This window comes from Camarhynchus parvulus, chromosome 3 (assembly GCF_901933205.1).
Source record: "Camarhynchus parvulus chromosome 3, STF_HiC, whole genome shotgun sequence".
Classification (NCBI taxonomy): Eukaryota; Metazoa; Chordata; class Aves; order Passeriformes; family Thraupidae; genus Camarhynchus; species Camarhynchus parvulus.
Genome location: NC_044573.1, coordinates 62,816,612 through 62,835,541, shown reverse-complemented (window position 1 = coordinate 62,835,541; position 18,930 = coordinate 62,816,612). Strand labels below are relative to the sequence as shown.

At 34.4% G+C, this 18,930-nt stretch overlaps 1 protein-coding gene across 4 annotated transcripts in view; it reads right to left on the bottom strand.

Annotated features, from left to right (window-relative positions):
• Window positions 1-850: 850 nt before the first annotated feature.
• The window catches only part of TBC1D32 (TBC1 domain family member 32), a 74,063-nt gene continuing 55,983 nt past the window's right edge, over window positions 851-18,930 (bottom strand). For 3 of the 4 annotated variants that reach the window (XM_030945868.1, XM_030945869.1, XM_030945870.1), the window contains 7 exons: window positions 17,866-17,949; window positions 9,436-9,505; window positions 8,521-8,636; window positions 7,399-7,553; window positions 5,834-5,974; window positions 3,834-4,022; window positions 851-1,549 (listed from right to left, as the gene is read on the bottom strand). In XM_030945868.1, coding sequence (XP_030801728.1) covers window positions 1,430-1,549; window positions 3,834-4,022; window positions 5,834-5,974; window positions 7,399-7,553; window positions 8,521-8,636; window positions 9,436-9,505; window positions 17,866-17,949 — 875 coding nt within the window. In that variant the 3' untranslated portion in view covers window positions 851-1,429. Of the gene's footprint in view, window positions 1,550-3,833; window positions 4,023-5,833; window positions 5,975-7,398; window positions 7,554-8,520; window positions 8,637-9,435; window positions 9,506-17,129; window positions 17,758-17,865; window positions 17,950-18,930 lie in introns of those variants that run through there. The other variant, XM_030945871.1, reaches the window with a different exon arrangement.

Here is an 18,930-nt window from a genome sequence, read left to right as displayed (position 1 = left end):
ACCTATCACAAAGGCCTATTTTCCTGAAAAATTTCTGCTGCTGCTAAAGGAACTGAGGACTTCGTAATGAATATTTAATCACCCATGGTCTGTCTAGAAATATGTATATATTAGTGTTCAAGCGTTATTCAGCACCTGGAAGTTTATTTTTTGTTTATTGATTTGAGATATATGCCTAAATAAGGTTATTTAAGAAAAGAGAAACTGCTATTAAGGTTAAAAGAATATATATCATGTAAGTCATAGCATTCACTGGCCTCAGTGTCAGGCAAGCACTTGGTTCTATCAGTTCTTGTCATAATTCCTTCCTCATACTTCCCAGTCTCTTTTATTAATGTAGGTGAGCTAACACAGTTCACAAAAGTGCAAAAGTATTTAAAACATATCTTTGCTAGACAGGAAAAAAAACCTAAACTTGTGAACTTATGAAATTCACAGTCAGGAAAGTAGAAATTAGTGGCAAAACCTTTGTCAATGCTCACTCTTAGGTTGCATATAATTTCAGAAATTTCACAGCAGGTTCTAATGTGTTTTATAATTTGAATTTGAGTATGGGCTCAATTAGTATCTATATAACCATTTTATCTAGCAAAGTTGTTTATCAGGAACTTTGCAGTAATGTTTAGTTTTTCTCCCAGGAATCTGGTAACAATATTGGATAAATCTAAATTCAACTTCTGTGGTTTCTGTTGGACTTCCAAAACACTTTATCATTAATTTATAATCAAAATACTTTGAGATTATGGACATTCTGTAAAGAAAATGTTATTGCATGTGTTGACAAAACATAGTATTTTCCCCTCTTCTTTAGCCAAACAATAATTTTAAAGATTCTAATTTCATTCACAAGAAAGGTTAATAATGCATTATTACATAAAACTATTTATTTGGGTTTTTTTTAAAGACAGGAATATAAAGTCTTTTCTCATTGCATGTATTCAAACATACCATTTTCTCAATATTATCCACGAAGTTGGAACAGAGAGCTTGGTTTCCATTTGTTGACTTTTCTTGCACATGAATACACAATAGCAGTTGTTTCTAAAGAAAAATTCCCTCTGTCAGATCCAAACAAAATATGAAGGCTTTAGGACAGTGCTACGAGGAGATGACAAAGAGAGAATGAGTTGAGAACAGGTTCAAGGTTATAAGGAAGAAACTGCAGCATCCTACAGGTGGCTTCTGAAGCTGCCTTCTGCTAACTGAAAATGAGGCTGTGCACATAACCTGTCTGGTAAAATCAGGTTATCAAAAGTAGGCTATGTCTTATTGAAAAACTATATTCTGAAAACACTTCTTATTTATTTTACAGTATGTACATTTCAACAGCCTGGCTGATTTTAGGTGAGACTAAGGCATCAATCAATCAATCAGCGTCCTTTTAAAGGATGTAATCAAAACTGTAAAATAAAGTGCTTGTTTGCTTCATCTATGGGTTCTGTGTTCTTATGTTCCTCATGTCTTTCAGCAGCATTGGTCTGTAGAGCTCCTCCAAGCTTTCCATGTAGTCTAAATAATCACTCACTCGAAATCCATGCAGTGCTTCCTCCTGCACAGATACACAGAGAAAGCATTTATTACCTAGGAAAAAAAATGTACAACTCCAATTTAACGAATTCCAAGCTTCTAAAGATAGCTCATTTTTTTCTGATTGTCAGAGCCTGGCTGTTTAAAATAGATTTTATTATGTTTTATTTAGAAATACAGATTTGGCAATATCTGCTTCCAGACGTTGGTTTTCTTTTTTTCTAATTACACACTTGGTATCATAGAATTTCATTTCACCGGGATGTTTTTTTATCTAATTTCTGGGGAATATTTCATTGAAGATTTTTAAGGAAATGAAAGTAAGCTTTAAGAAGGGAAATCCAGGTACTAAAATATTCTTTTGAAAGAAGATTCCTACACCACCAGCACATGGCATAAGTTTATAGGTGTGGCGTTTATATCCAGCTAGCTTCTAAAGAAAAACAGGAGATGAGGATTTTTTTAAAATCAATGATAAAAGAAGATCTTCATGAAGAAGTGCTTAAATAAAACCAAAATAAACTGTTCTGCACCACTAAAAGTGAATAATTCTTACTAATTCCAAAACACACAGTAAAAGAAAGTGCCCTCAGAAAACAAATAGATAATGTTCCTTTTCATGGCTACTATATTGGAGGGATAAGGAAGATGCTCCACAGAACACAGGATCCTGAAGAATGGTTAAGTGTAAAAAGGGTTAATTTGTTACTGTTGCATACTCATCATCGACTAATCACTATCACCACTGCTGGCAGCATGTGCTGCAAAAAACTCTCTGGAGCCAGTCTCTGTGGATATAAGCAGTACCTCTGGTGTATTAACCGTGAATCTCTGCTAAGTAGAATTCTCCTGAGAACATCTACTCAGGCTTGGAAAACAGCACTTTGGCATCTGAACAGGAATTCAAAATAGTCTTTATATTTCTTCTCCTCTACACAGAAGCAAAACAAAAGTAAGGTTTTACTTTCCAAGTTGCTCCTTATGCACTGTGAGAAAGCTGACTACAGTGGAATATAAAATTACATATATATATATATATATACACACACACACACACATATCTGGAACTAAATGACATGTAGTGACAGAACAAGGGGGAATAGCTTCAGACTCAGAGAGGGTAGGTTTAGATTTGGTATGAGGAAGAGCTTTACTGTGAGGATGGTGAGGCACTGAAAAGAAGTTGTGGAACACATTGGTAGTATTCAAGGCCAGGCTCAATGGTGTAGTGGAAGATGGATTGGAACTAGATGATGTTTAAGGTTCCTTCCAACCCAAACCATTCTACAGTTCATTTTTTTTTTTTTTTCAATTAATTAAGACTTATAAATAGCAGGAGTACAAGTTAAGTATGCTCCTTTTTTTCTGCACTGGTCACACAATAAATTGCAGATGTTCCAGTACTGCATTAATTTACATTCTTTTTTCATTAATTTAACAGTACCATGCCAAACCTTTAGTCTGTTTATACTGCATGTGGCAATGTACAATTTCTTTCTTCTATATTTTACATAGTCTATCCAACAATGCCATCAAGATACAGCTTTTAAGACACTTTGTCCAAAACCAGGGAAAACAAAACAATAAATTCATTAGACTGTGTAGCAAACATTTTCAAGGAAGCTGATTAGGCTGAGATACTTTTCCATATTTAAGCATATGTCAGTTGGATGCAAACTAGTCAGAAAACTATTATTCTTGGGACAGACTAAGATGCAGATATCTAGTTCGCAAAAAAATTTTGACAGGTGAAAAAAAACTAGCAAAAAAGACAAAACTATCCCCGTGAAGAAGAGTAAGATACCGTATCAATTTATGACTGCAGCTTTTTGCTTACCCTGCAAAAAACCCCAAACATAATCTATAATTGGGAAAGAATATGAAATTGTGAGGCTGGTTGTATAGTAATTGGCATTTCTTCAAACTACCAGCTTGATCAGCTTTGTGCCACATCTCTACAAGCTTCAGCAAGAGACGACTGTGCCAACCCACCTTTCTGGAGAGCACCTCAGTCAGTGAGATTGAGCCCACATATAGAGAACTGAGTCAAATGCTCTCCCAGCTTAATGTGCCTATTTTCTTTGCTCATGAAGGAAATTGCTCAGTAAAAAAATGCAGAAAAGCTATTTTCTGGAAAATACTATACACAATTTCCTGCTAGGGAACAAATAAAATTAAAGTGTTATTTCTCTTGTTTAAAATGACTAAGTGAAATTCAGTAAGAGTTTCAGATTAAGTAATGTATATATCCTCAGTATTCAGAGCTTTGCTTCTCCTCAGCAATTGAAAAATTAAGAAACCCTTACTTTCAGAAAAACCTGAAGATCTCGGGCTTCTGTGTGCTTCAGAATGTCTTGCTGTAGGTGTCTGAACAGAGAAATACACATATATATTTGATAATCAGGACCAAGGAAAATACATATGGCAATGTAGTGACAGATCTCACTCCAGTCCATGTAATTCCAGAAACACTGAGTTATCCATTGCAGACAGATCTAGATGAGAACGAAATGATATATCATTAAATCATTCTATACATTCAGTCATACTTAATCAGCTTTATCTCTTTTCTATACTACAGAACCTTTTCTTTGTAACATTACCCCAGCTATGAAAATAAAAGGGACAAAGTACAAAAGTCAAGATACACCATTTTTAATGCACAGCCTCTGAATAGACTCCTGGTGAGTTAGACTAAACATTACAGCCTGTATCCATGCAGCTCACTTGTATGAATGTATTCCAGCACCTCCTGAGGTTGAGACTCAAAGTCCAATGAAGAAAAAATGATTTTTTTCAAGATTTTGTTTTAAATGCATCCTAAAGGATAATGACAGTGATGAAGACATGTTCAACATGGGTTTTCCTTTCAATTAAAGTAGTTATCTGCATTATAAATGAACGTTAGGTCCTTCCCTAAAACACATTTTCATTTAATGAAGTGAGTATGAACACAGTGACTCCTTTGCCCTGATCTAAATTACAATGTATTAAGAGGTATAATTTCACTTGGTTCTAGACCACAAATCTTCTGCTAATCATTCCTTAAAGTGTTTAAACATATGCAGCAGAATTACCACAATTCCAATTAGATGACAACCATAGTCTGGCAGTAAATCTGTTTTGAGGTATTTATTGAGGCACACAATCACTTAAATACATCAGAATTGTTTCTACTGTTCAGAGTTTGTTTTTAATGCTGCAGTAGAACTGCCAAATCACAGAGAAGATACAGTGGCACCCATGAGTGGCATTTCAGTAACTCATAAATGAAAAAAATATTAGCAGTTTAGAACAGTATCTAGTCTACTACTGAGTGCACACAAAAAAAGAAAATAGTGTAACTTGCACAAGAATAGCTGAAGGACTGACTGCCCCCATGTATTTTCTTCATCCTAAAACAGGATGAAGAAAATACATGCAACTCATCTTATTACAAGCACCTTATTCCTATGCTGAGATAAATTCCTTCATCTACTACTCTTCTCTCTTCAAAAACCAAACCCCAAGCTGACTACTTTAAGAAATGTTTGTATCACACTGGCATCTGCCCCCATTAAAGAGTCTTTTCAGCTGCAAATCTTGCAGCAAAAAGGAATTTTGAAGGCATAGGATGAAAAATGTTTTTCTTGCCTTGGCACAGCAATACACTTTCTCACTCTGGCAAGATGTCCTTTGCATGGACAATCTAACTCATTGCATGGAGCTCTTTACCCTTCATCATGATTGCAATATTTACAAACAATGCTTCATCCATAGCTTTCCATACTACCAAACAATTGTTGTAAGTAGGCAAAATGAAAGCTGGTGTTATAGATAATTATTCTTCTGTTGTAACACTTTATAATATGAAAGAACAGTGTGTTACCTGATTGTAATAGTGATAGTAGCTCATATAAAATTATTTTTTCTCTAATATCACAGGAACTGCTTCCTAGTATATAACTACTGCAAATTGCCCATTTCTCTCCTATGGAAGATTTAGATAATTGTTCCAGGCAATAAGGTATTTTGTTTAAATGCTAAATCTGAGGATTTAGTATATACTATTTTTATCAATTTTTCTGCATGAGCATGTAACAAAAGGTCATCAGCTCATGTACATTTGAATTATTCTATGAATCAGTCACTTTCTATTTTCAGATACTCAGATAAGTCGCTATGTGTTCTTATCTCTTACCCTCAGTTTTATAACCACCACACAAGTGCCATTTAGAAAAAAATGGCCAGTAGTTCCTCAGTGCTCTTATTTTTGCAGATTTAAGTCAATAGGTTGATGATCATTTAATACACTTTGATTGGTTACCTGGGATGGAGTGAAACCAGACATGTGGAAGGCTGAACAGACAAGGGGCAACTCAGCTTTCAGCAACATTTCAACGTGGTGAGCACTGCAAAAATAGACTGGATGGATGCCATATTCCACTGTTGTAACAGGCAGGTGCATCTGGTTAACAACAAAAACATCATCATCATCATCAAAAAATGAAATTTAGGAACAGGATTACAGACTACAGAAATGTGTTGTTTTTTAATGCCTTGCTGAGAACAACATATAAAAATATACCCTTTTACATGTAAGATAAGTAATTCTGATTATTTTAGAGATAGGAAACAGGATAAACAAAATAGGTTGTACTTCCATCAAGAAAAACATGTGGGTAACTAAAGTGTTAATAAATATATCCTGATTGTTACCATGCATTAGTAGTATAGCTCCTTATTGTATACAGGCTTTAATTGCCAAAACAGGGATGGATAAACTGTTGCTATATTTTAAACAGGAGAAAAGAAATAAAAAAAAAAAGATTGATTTCTGCTGAATATTTTTTCCTTCATTTTGTTGTGGAGTAAATCTTCACGGTATTTCAACTTGTTTTTTGTGTGCACATATCTTTGCAGTATGTGTGGAGGCTGTGAGCAAAATTCTATTATGTACAACAAAAGGAGCAGAGGTTTTATCACTATGGAAGGCTCTGGATATCAATGCCCAATTCCAATTAATGAATCCTTGGCAGCAGTGGTTTTCAGCACTAGCAAAGTGGAGCAAATTTCAGCACAAATTTCATTATGCTGGAACAACCTCAGGCCAGACTCAGTGCTGAATGGACCGATATCATCACCCCTCCTAGTGACAAGACAGATCACTTGGTATTGCTACAGAAGCCTCCATGCAGAAGAAACACAGAATCTAATCTGTGCTTTTTGTATCTCAGAGTTCTCTGGACGTCTCTACTACAGTTTAGAGTTTATGTTCAAAACACAACATGACAATGTACAAAGGGTTTTATTTTAAATAGCTGGGAACTCCCATAATGAAAAATAGAAATGATGTTTCCTATATTACAACCTCAATGCAGATATTGACAATTTAAAATTGTCAATCATACAGTATTTGTGCAGTAATAATTTTTAAAATTTACTAAATATACTCAAATATATTAAGAAAATTTCAAAACTTTCACTAAAAAACCCCAAAAATCAGATTGACAGACTTGCTCTCTTATTGGAATCTGATAATTAAAAAAAAGGTCATTCAGCAGTATCACAGACTTCACACAGAATTTAATGCCACAAACAAAGTTTGTTTTACTGCCAGTTTTAAAACTCATTAACATTGCCTTCAGTCCACCTGCTACTTCTTTCCTTTTAAACAAAAATTTGAGCAAATATCAGATCTACATTTTTCCATTAATTTTTCAGGGTCATGTATTTAGCTAGAGGGGCTTAAGTATATTATAATGCATTAGAAAAGTAAACAAACAAACAAACAAATTGCCCAAGAAAAAACAAAACTAAGGAGATTAATGAACTCTCATTTGTAAACTTTCAAAGGAGCATTTCAGAATGAAACAGGTTATAAATTCTTACGGATAAATGCAGTCTTGGTAGCCAGAGAAATGCCGAAACAAGAAGACATGAAAATTGCTGAAGAAACATCAGCGTCCTCTCCCTGTCTCCTGACATTATGAGGAAGATAGAAGATGCAAACCAGTCATAACCAGCAGAGTGCTCCTGCAAGCAGCCTGAACAGGAAGGTTAAGGAACTTGGGCAGAGATCTCCTCCTCACTCTCCTGTAGCAACCACAGCTCTCCTCCTTCCGAGGTCCATGCACACAGAGCCAGGAGCCGGGTTGTTAGGCATGGCCAAGGGGAACCGAGCTGCACAGAAGGCAGCATCCAAGGCACAGTTGTCTCTCAAACTGAATTAAAAGAAACAATTTAAGCTGTTTTCCCCATATACTAAATTTTTTTCGTCCATACATAGTCAAGCTAAATCAGTAAAAGTAAACAAAAAGCAAGTAAATGCAAAAAAATCTGCACCAAAATGAGTGTGCTTATAAAGTGCAAGAAAGGAGAAGAATGGAGGAATAAAACAGGACTTAAAATTATTGGGGAAAAAAAAAAAACCTAAAAGAAAAGCCTTAAAAATGAGATTCGGCACATTCTGACTAATACACCTGAAGTATAATTTAATAGTGGTATGCAAATTTAACAGAGAATAATATAGCAAAGCTGGTTGAAAAGCTATTATCTGTTTTAATTTCTTTTACAGGAAGTTCCACAGTAGATCCAAAAGAACCAAAAGTCTAACCACTCCTGTTGATCTGACTACACTTATCACTACATGGGCAGCATCATTAACAGTGTTGGTATTGTGGGAGTACCACAAATACTCACTAATGTTCAAAGGTGCATTGCTGCTGGCTCTTTATCACATTCAAAGATGTGATCTCACTCCAAAACAGTTGATGACAAAAGTGAATGTGATTTGCACTTCTAACAAAGTATGGGAACAAAAGGGCGAACATTTTCTTAAGTGCATTGGGAATGCATTTAACTTAATAAAATTTCAAAGTAAAAGTGCTCTTTTAATTTTTTTTTCTTTCCATAAATATAACACACCTACAGCTCTATTAAAAGTACAAACCAGGAGTTCAAATTCTACTGAAATTTTTAGACAATATAACTTATACCATCAGGAAAGGATACAAAGTGAAGATACCACAGTTCTTTGCTGTTGTTTCAGAAACTCCTCACAATTCATTAACACGAAACACAGCCCATTTTCAGCATCTTCTTTTAGCAAGTTTAAGTATTTTCCATATCTACTTCAAAAAGTTAAAAAAAAACCTCTTTAAATATTTTTTTAATTCCTAAAACGGAAGAACTCATATTTAATAAACCTGTAAATGTTAAGCTGTCATAAAGTTGTTCATCACTGAAACTATGCTGTAGATATATTAGTAGATCATTAAATAAAACTTGTGCTCTACCTAGAAAGGATTCACAGCAAATATCTGCTGCTCATTGTTACAAATACTCACTCAAATTCCCTTTAGTTCAGTTTTAGAGACAGTGGTGGGAAGGAGCAAGTACTCCATCACACACAACTCAGTTTCTTCACGTACAATATTTAGAATTCGATATAATTATTGTGCGTGTAATTATTATAATCAGAATTCAAACATTAATGCTAAAGATAGCAATCCGTGGAAGTACAGACATCTAAGCTTTTCCCTCATCACAGCTCTGCAAATTACCAGCCAAATAAAATGTTTAAATGACATATAACTAAGCTTAGCTAAACAGAACCATTTAGAGAAGTAATGCGAGAGGAAAAAAAGACACATAATTCAGGATAATGGAATTTTATGGTAAATCTTACTAGCACGTTACAATTAGTCTTTACAAAAAGAGAGGATAATAACATACATAAACTGTAAAGATAATTTAATTCTGTTCTAATACCTTTTTCAATTCTAGTTAGAATTCATTTTCTTAAAGTTTATCTTAGATTAAATGCTATAAAGCAATGAGTTGATGGATTAAGTATTATTAAAGTCATTCCATGAAAATCAAACAAATCCTAGAAATACTCTAGGGAAATATTTTAATACCATGTACCTGACTGTCATTTCAACACCAAGCTGCTGCACAGATGAAAGGTTTTCTTTCTTCACATCTGCATCCATGGCTAAAACAAAATAAATTAAAATAAACTATTATAAGAAATATGATTTGAATTGAATGCTAATGTAAAGCTCTTTCTGTGTAGGAATACCAATTCTGGAGAACTGTCTCCTATTCAAAATTATTTTGGTAGTGTTTGGAAAGGAGTCATAAAAATCTCCATTCTTCACAAGACTTTTTTTAAAATTAAAATCACCCTTGTTTCAAGGAAATCTTCATGGTTGGTATCATTACATCATTATAATTTACAGCAAGCAACATCTTTTTCAGCCCCATATCTTAGTGGAACTTTATCCTTTCTGGCCTAGAAATCAGACAAGGCAGCCTATTCTGATCCACTTTCTACCATTCCAGAGGCCTTAAAATTTCCTAGCTGTAATTCCAACTTTATTAACAAAAATTCTATACTGATATGAATCACAGAAAACTTTAAAACTGATAGATTTAATAAATTAATTAAATTCTATATTTATGTGCATTTTTTCCTACAGTAAAATATACCCCATTTTTCTGCAGTTGTTTGAATTAAAAATCCAAACTAGAAAAAAAAAAAAACAAGGATTTAAAGCAACCATTGCTGTAGCATTTCCTCAAAATTTTAAATTCTAAATTAAATTTTAAATGGGCATTTTCCCTATCAGGTACATATTATCATCTAAGATAACTATACCACAGATAAAAATTGCAGTCTTACAATATTAAGAGTTACAAAGCTGAGGGAATAAACCTTGAATATACTTCTTTGAAAGTGCTGCTTAAAACCAGAAAGAAATGAAACAAATTAAAACCCTTATTAACTGACAACATTTGTTTAAAATGTAAATAATAGATATAGCAGCAGAAGTTAAAGTATTTTCATGTAAACGATACATGTAAAAATCTAATTAAACAAATCACACAGTAACTTCTTAAGTCTTTTTTCTATATCCTCAGTCAGACAGAGAAATCAAAGTGAATGATTCCCTGACTATTCATGTAGGTAAAGATTCTATGTTCCTGCAACATAAGCAGGGACTAAGGTATTAAAGATGAAATAGCTACAAGTTCAGGGAGGAAAGGACTCAAAGGGAAAAGAAACAAACAAACAAAACAAAAAAAAATCACCAAAACCCAAAAAAATAAGATTCCATCTGCTCATATCAGATGAGGTAGGGAAAATTTTTATGAAGAAAATAATACAGCAAAATACGCTCAACAATGAAGCAATAAAATTCTGCAGAGGAAGTACGGCAATAATAAAACCCCACCCTGTTTTATAACTTTCCCAGAGAATAATAATTTAAGTGTTAGGGTTGTGAGAAGTTAACCTTGTACCTTTGACAATATATTTATACATAACAAATATCAACTGCTCTTGAATAAAATTATCTTATTCAATAATCTGATGGGACTGAAACAATGAACACACATCAGAGAAGTTTTCTGCAATCCAAAGAACAGAAGTTCATATATCTTTTGCATAGCATACCAGCAGTGCAATCTTTGGAAGAATACATATAAGGTCACAGGGTATTTCAGTTAAAACCCCACAGAGATAACTGAAACATTCATAACTTTTTACAGCTCCTGTTCCAAGTTACCCGTTTACTCAGGCTGCAATTGCCATACTAAGTTAATACATTTTCAAGTTTGTGTGTGCAAGTGGGAAGGCAAGAGGCATACATACATCCTAGGAAATAGGGGGAATTTAAATGAATTGGCTGTGGCTAATGACTAATTCAGTCCTAACACCACCATGTTTAATGGCAGCAGAGGGCAAGGACAGCAATGATCTCTAAGCTCCAGTGCGGTCCTGCTTCCATTCTGAGGTGGATCCTCTTATGGGTGGCAATGCAGGTATCCCAGTACAGCAAGGGTATAACAAAGAAAAGCTGTATCACAGCCCACTGTGTGACCCCAGCGTCCGCTCTGTAACACTTTACAGCAAGTACTGAATACTCATTGTCCATTAACATTAAAAGAACACGACTGACTTCACTGATTTCCATTGACTTCTCTTCTCTATTGTAACAATTTCTTAGTGGCTGGAAAGGGCTTTTTTTTTCCACCACACTTCCTTCTGATATTTTTCTCTGTATTGTGAAGGAAGATAAAATTAACTTGAAGTCTAGACTGAATAATAATTCTCTAGCACACAGTACCTTATCAAGGCAAAACCTCTTGCTTTCAGACACCACTGTATTCCACATAATCACAGCTCTGTATCCTGCTAATCCAAGAATTTGGCTTCTTTGTCCTGTGTCAAAAGTTTTTATTTTCTCTTTTTTTTTATTACTTAACAAACTGGGAAGACTAGGCCTAAGAACACTGTAAAGTCATTTAGAATACACAAAGGACTATTTCCACTGATTAAAAACTGGACCTAGAAACCTTAAATGCTCCATTAAACTTAGAAAAATACTATGAAAAACAAGCGGAATATTGCAATCCATGGACAAAAAGCTTGCTTGTTGTGACTGTACTATTGTGATGATGCCCATATATCTGATTTAATGCACTGAGTTAATTTTATACAAAAATGTTTTGACAAATATTTTTCAATACACCTCATATAACTGTCTTGAAACACAAAAGGTTTCATAACAAAAAGGCATGGAGAAAAATCAGTTCTCTAAATAAGAATGCCATTCATCATCAAAGGCCAGACCACCTCTCTGAACTGTGAATTAATAATATGATAAAGCTCTTTGGCTATTATTAAATTGAATGAACAACATATTTTGACAGCTTCCTTTTTATTTATCTTAAAGCAAAAAAATCTATGTTGAACAGGTATTTCACACTTTTTTTCGTTAAAAATGAAAAACACTGTAAAACAGAAGCCAAAATTAAACTGGTGACTTCAAGGATATCAAAATTCTCTAGGAGCTGATTTACAATTTGTGAAAATTCTTAGAAAGCACCTCAATGGGCAGCACTTTTCAAAATGTTTTGTAGCATTCAGGAGCACAAAAAGAGACTCCCATGAGGCATGATTTTTTAAATTATTAAACCCAGTCTATAGCTATAAGCACTCCAGCATAAGTTAACTTTCATTCATAGTCCTGTGGCATTCTTTCTGATCAGCCAACACTTCAATTAAGCTTACAATTTATATTAAAGATTACTTTCTTATTCATTTTTCCTCTTACCATGACAAAGCTTTTCTGTGGTTATTTCAGAAAATGGGCTACATCACATTCATCACATTTCATATCCTGAAATGACAGGATACCAAGCTGAAATAGTTTTACAGCATATGTCATGTAACTTGTATGGTCTCTGGATAATATTTAATTTATTTCCCTGTTTAAAGTGCTGTTAGACCAAAGACACAACTGGCTTCCCTTTTGTCTTAAGTAGAAAATATTACTAAAGATATCACTCACATTATTGGTTTAGCTCTTTCACTTCTCTGGTGCCCAGGCCAAATGGTTTTATGTCTATATAAATAATCTTTGGAATATACTAATGGATGCTAAATTTTAACTTCAGTGACAATAAGAAAGATTAGGTTTTGTGCTATGGATGAAAAAGACTTTTGGTTCAAAGAAAATATTTAAGTAAAGGTTCTGCAAACAGCTGAAAATACCATGATAACAGAGCCACCTGCATGATTCTCACAAATGCTTTAAAATACTTAGAAGTATATAGGTATATTTGCTATCAGATTTCTAGTCTATGGCTTTGTCCATATAAACTGAAATTATGGAACTCATAATTTTTTCCTACGATTTATTATTTTTGTTAACAAACCAGCAGGTTTTCACTTACTCTTCAACAGGTACTAAACACTAATCCTGTCCATTGGCAGATACCCAGGCAGTCAATATTAATCTTTATGCTATGCCAGTAACTATCCTTTCTCATTCTGATGTTCTTATGAAAGTTTTCTATTTTAAACATTATTTAGACTTGTGGCAGAGCAAAATTTACTAGTTTTTCTCCATAATCTGTTCTGCCATTTTGCTACTGTTTCTTCATTATGTCACCTCCTTCAACCAGGCTACTCATCTAGAACACTTCTGACAGTCTGACCTCACACTCATTGTTAGAAATATCTATAAAATAATCCTTTTTCAAAGAAAAGTATTACTTCTGTTGGATTTGAACTGGGATTGGAGACAATGTAAAAAAGATCCAAGAGTGACTGCTGGAGAATGGTGATGACTTCTCAGAGGTAACCTTATGCACAATTCTACTTTGACTATCTAAAGTATCTGTTATGTCATCAGTACTCTTGTCATAACAATACAAGACCAAAATATTAATATGTAGAACTTCAACTTCTGTAATGATCATCTCGAACACTCAAGCCGTTTCTGGCAACAGCTTCATTAAGAATGAACCACATTTTCCATCGAGTTACCTAAACTGGCAAGGGGTAAAATGCTTTCTGATAACAGCATCTTCAAAATGGTGGACAGTTTGAAGAAGTGAATTTATCAAATGATGCAGAAAGAATGGAAAAATTCATTTCCTTCTCCTTCCCTTTCAGCACAATTTCAGGTTGTAATCCTGTGTTTCTCGTTCGCTGCTCCTTCTGAACAGCTCTATATTGATACATTCCCCCTGGTGTTTTTAAAATTTCTCAGTTTGTTACCTGACACACCTGACCCTTTGAAGATTAAAAGCTCATTAAATGGTAGAAAGCTCCTAGAGATTTTGTTCAGTCAGAGAACTTAGGCTCATCTAGGAGAAGAAACACACCATGACATTTGAGTTTTATGGCCAAGACCTGAAATCCCGGAGGTTCTGTCCCTTTGGCAGTAAATGGCAGAGCTGTTTCAGAGACAAAGTCCAGTGGAAACAGAGGATTTGACTGCAAGGTCATCTGCAAAAGCAGAGCTCCCAAAAAAAACCTGCTGATCACAAAACATTGCAGCAGTCCCAAGTGTCTGCAACACATCATGGTCTGCAACACATCATGGAGATCAATTAAGAAGCACAAGACACCAATACATTAGATGACTTCACATTTCTCTGATAAATGGGTTGTTTAAACCTTGAGAAAACTAAGACATTTTCACAAAGCATTTCTGTTACATTGAACTGGAATTTGCTAACAGAAAGGGAAGAGGCTATTTTAGGAACCTCTTATACCTAATATATAATGCCTGGTATTTACTACTACAGCAAATGTCAGTTTCTTGCCATTTTATTACCTATCACATCTAGACACCGATGATTTGGTTTTCAATGTTTTAGGGTTTATAAAGGAGAAAGAAAAAATAAAAGCAAACTAGAAATTATTAATTCTAGGAAAGGGGACAGACAGAGATCATCAACATATGCACAGATTCAGTCATCTGAATAAACATCACAGCAGTATTGTTGCTGCTAGCAGAAAGTAAACTTCATGTAAGATTTGTGTTACTGTTTATAATTGAATATTGCAACTGCATAGTTTTTTATCAGATATTTTTTCCTTCTCTCTTATCTTGAAAATGGTAACAACCCAATCTAATTTAATTTTTCCATATTTGCAAACTTTATAAGAGACTGAAATCCTGAGGGGTTCCATGACAGATGGATGACTGTGTTATTCTAATTACAACTAGCTACAGGTTTACAAGGCTGTCATTTTTTTAAGATAATCAAATTCTAATTTCAGGAAACATGATAAATGCTGAATATCTATGTGCTGTACTGAATCCACTTTCATGAAAAATGTGACTTTTCTTCATTGAAATGAAACAACTATCAGAAACTGGCTTTCAGTTCCTCAGACCCAAATTTATTTTGTTACCTTCTAACAACTCATTAGCTTTACCTCATACAAAAAAACATCTCTACTGTAACTAGTTTCAGGATTTAGGTTAGATGTCTCTTACAGGAGGATATGAAAAACATACCGTGAAATAACATGGCATTCAATAATTGTCCTTGAAGCAATTGCAATGCTTCATAAAGACTATCAGAAAACCTTGGGAAATGTACAGAAATCTGGCCAATCATTATTCAATCAGTGAGAAATCTAATTTTAAACAAATAAGGTCTGATAAAGATTTGAGTGTGTGTTGTTGTCCCTTTGGTACAAACATAGGAAGCATAATGCATCCTGGGTTCTCAATGCACATTACTCTCCCTTCATAGGTAGGCCATATTGTTTGTTTTATGATGTAAAAAGAACCCAAAATGAACGTCATTTTAGCTATATGACCCATTCTTAAAATCATGTCCTTTTACTGTTTCAGAGTAGAATTAGAATATGATCACAGATTCAGTTTTAGAGCCAGACTTTTGTTTCATGTCAATCAGCATGAATTTATTGGCCTAAACTAACTTCCCTGGTTAACCCTTGCTGCTAGACCTGTCAGGAAAAGGTCCTGTGTAGTTTTAATAACTGTTTTCCTATAAAAGTTAAAAGAAACCTTTGATGATACATGGTGTTTGCCTGAGCAACACTCTTTCCTGGGCTAGAGAACTCTTCACAAAAGAAGTTTGTGATAGTGCTGTTGCTGACAGGGAAAGAACTCTATAGGGCGCCGCCAGCACTCTGCCTACCTCTTACCACCAGATTACTGACTACCTTTGAGAAGACTTCTTATTCTCCCATTTCCAAGCTTTTCTTCATTAAAGCATATGGAATATCAAAAGCATTTGCACATGAAAACTCTTTCTTAGACAGCCCATTAAATGTTGGAGCCTTTATTTGATAATCCAACAGGCAAACTTATCCAAAATTAATCTAGTCTAATCTAGCAGTGCCTGTATAAGACCCAAAAACTCCCTCATACAGAAAATACAAAAATAACTATTAGACAGAGTTGTTTTATCATTAAAAGAAAATCTTTAAGGCTCAAGAAAACCAAGAACTGAGGTTTTCACTACGTTATCTTTGGTTTCGTATCTACTCTTTTGGATTTTTCATTCTAGATAATTAGAAAATTATCTGCAATTGTCACAGAATTTTCAAACTTTGTTTTCTTCGAAGTTGACATTAAATTTTAGATAAATAATGCAGTGTTGATGCCACCTCTGTCTAATCAGTGGTTCATGGTGAAATCAATTAAACAGAAGATCTAGGTTCAACCTTCCTGAATGTATTTTAAATCCCAGCTTTGACAGGAATGGATTAAAAGCAAGGTACTTGATGACTAAGGGAATGGAGTAAGGCCTACTACTTCTCTTTAGAGATCTTTCGCATTAGATGGAAGCACTTAGCTATCATAATTAAGGAAGAGCAGGATGGCTGTCTTTGCTGGGCAGACATTCAGAGGATGCAAGTCAGATGTTTCTTCTTCCTCTAGTCAGTTTTTGCATGTTTAGCTTTTAAAGGAACAACCAAAATTATTATTTGAATAAGGAAGTCTCAGAAATATGTAATTAGCAAGCCTTTTTGAGTCCATAGAATTACTTCATTGCTTATTATGCCTCATGAGAAGTTGAAAAGTAATTCAGGACAAGACAAATATCTTGTCCTTGACAAAGATATCAGTATCTTTTAAGAAAAAATAAAATTGTGATAGAAATAACTGTCCCATCAACAACTCTCTTACTAAAGCAAAGAGACAGATTCTCAAATGAAATTAAGGGTATCCTGTTTGCAAGCTTTTGGAAGGTAAAGGCCACTAAATATAAAGAAAGACAGCTTCTAAAATTTCTAAAGGGGTTTTATACTTTGAAACTTCAAAGGCAGGCCCCAAGTCTCCAAGGATACTATATCTGCATACTATGAATAAGAGAGTAAAATATCAGTATAAACAACAGACTCTCCCCAAAGCAGGCTCAATTCTCCACAGTTAGTAACAGAATAAGTACTCTAAATGGCTGAACTACAACCTGAGAGAAGAGTCATGGACAAAGAAGAATGAAAGTGCATCTTCCAGCAGATATTTACATGGGTTCTAAATCTTCTAATTTTACCAGTGCTTCACAGTATTAAAAAACCTGACTTTACACTCAGAATAAATCAACGTTATCATTCATCCTTTATTCTTGGCTGTAAGCACAACATCTGTACAAAACTAACACTCAGGTTACTCTGGCAACAATAACAGTTCTTTAATACATATCCCTTAATACAATATAAAGTGTATACCTTTGTGGGGCTTTCAAAGGTGAGCCAAATTGCTTACAACATCTTAAATATGTATGCCACCAGCTTTGCAAATCATCTATAATAGGTGTCAACAAATACTCTGAATCTCATCCTCACCTGCTCTGCATCTTCCTCCTTCCATTTTACACACAGAAATGTGAAAGCCACTTGAGCACATAATTTTCTTCTCCAAAGTGAGGTATTTCCCACCAGTGAAGTAATGAATTTCTGAGCTGTTAAAGAACATTTTAAACAACCCCCAAAATGATACAGATACATTTAGAAGAAAGGCAATTTAAATATGAAGAAGCTGCATGGCAATAAATTATTAGGAGACTGACCTTTATAGCTTCCTGTGCTGAAATAACAATCTGTTTTGCTTTCAGAAAGATGTGACACGAACTTTTCAATTAATTCTGCCAAAACTGCAAGAAGTAAAAACCCATTAAAAACAAACAAAATATAGAACTATGTCACCTAACTAAATGACAATATGTGGGAAAGTAAAGTTATTTAAATTCCTGCATATTTATTCATATTTTTATGGGGGAACAACTCAAAACATGCATTGCACTTTTACATTCCTAACACCATTCCTAACTCAAATTAAATTTTAATAGCTTTACTGAGAATATATTCAGTGTAAACAGAAAGAGAATCGCATATTATCTTCATATCCTCCAAGGATTACTTCAGAATTTGTTACAGGTTTCAATATGAAATGAAAATTAACTATAATTAAACTATAATATCTTACCACATTTGTCTGTGTATAGAGACAGGAAAGGAAAACAATAAAATGAACAAACCACAAAACAAACCAACCAACCAAATACCCCAAATAAATTCAATGACCCATGCAGAACAAAAAGCTGACACCATCCCAAAATTATGCTAACAAAAGCACATGAAGTGTAAGGGCGGTTTCCAACAAACCTCAATGTAATACTACCTGTGACATCACAAGATAAAAATTATTCACTTAAATTTACGCAATAGGAGTATTTAATTTTGGAAATTCTGTATTTAATGATGACCATAATGTCCTTCTTCAGTTCTTGCCATGGAACTTTGTGTCTGCAGACACTGCACAGTCAAGTCCGATGCTGACATTTGTTCACTATGGAGGCAATCTTATCTCCCACCTTGATAGGATGTTAGCCAGGAAGTTAGCAAGACCTCTCAGTGACAAATCATTATCCCAACTGTCCCTGATGCCTCAATTCCCGAAGTCTGAGGCTATGGCAACTGAGCACATGACACCATACAAGTTTAAACAAAGGTTACAAGGAAGCCTTCACACAAACTGCACAGAGGAGGCCTGCATAAGCCCTATAAGTAAGCCATATTAGGAATTTAAGATAGCAACAATGAACTTCTTTTATAAGTAAATGCTATCCTAAAAC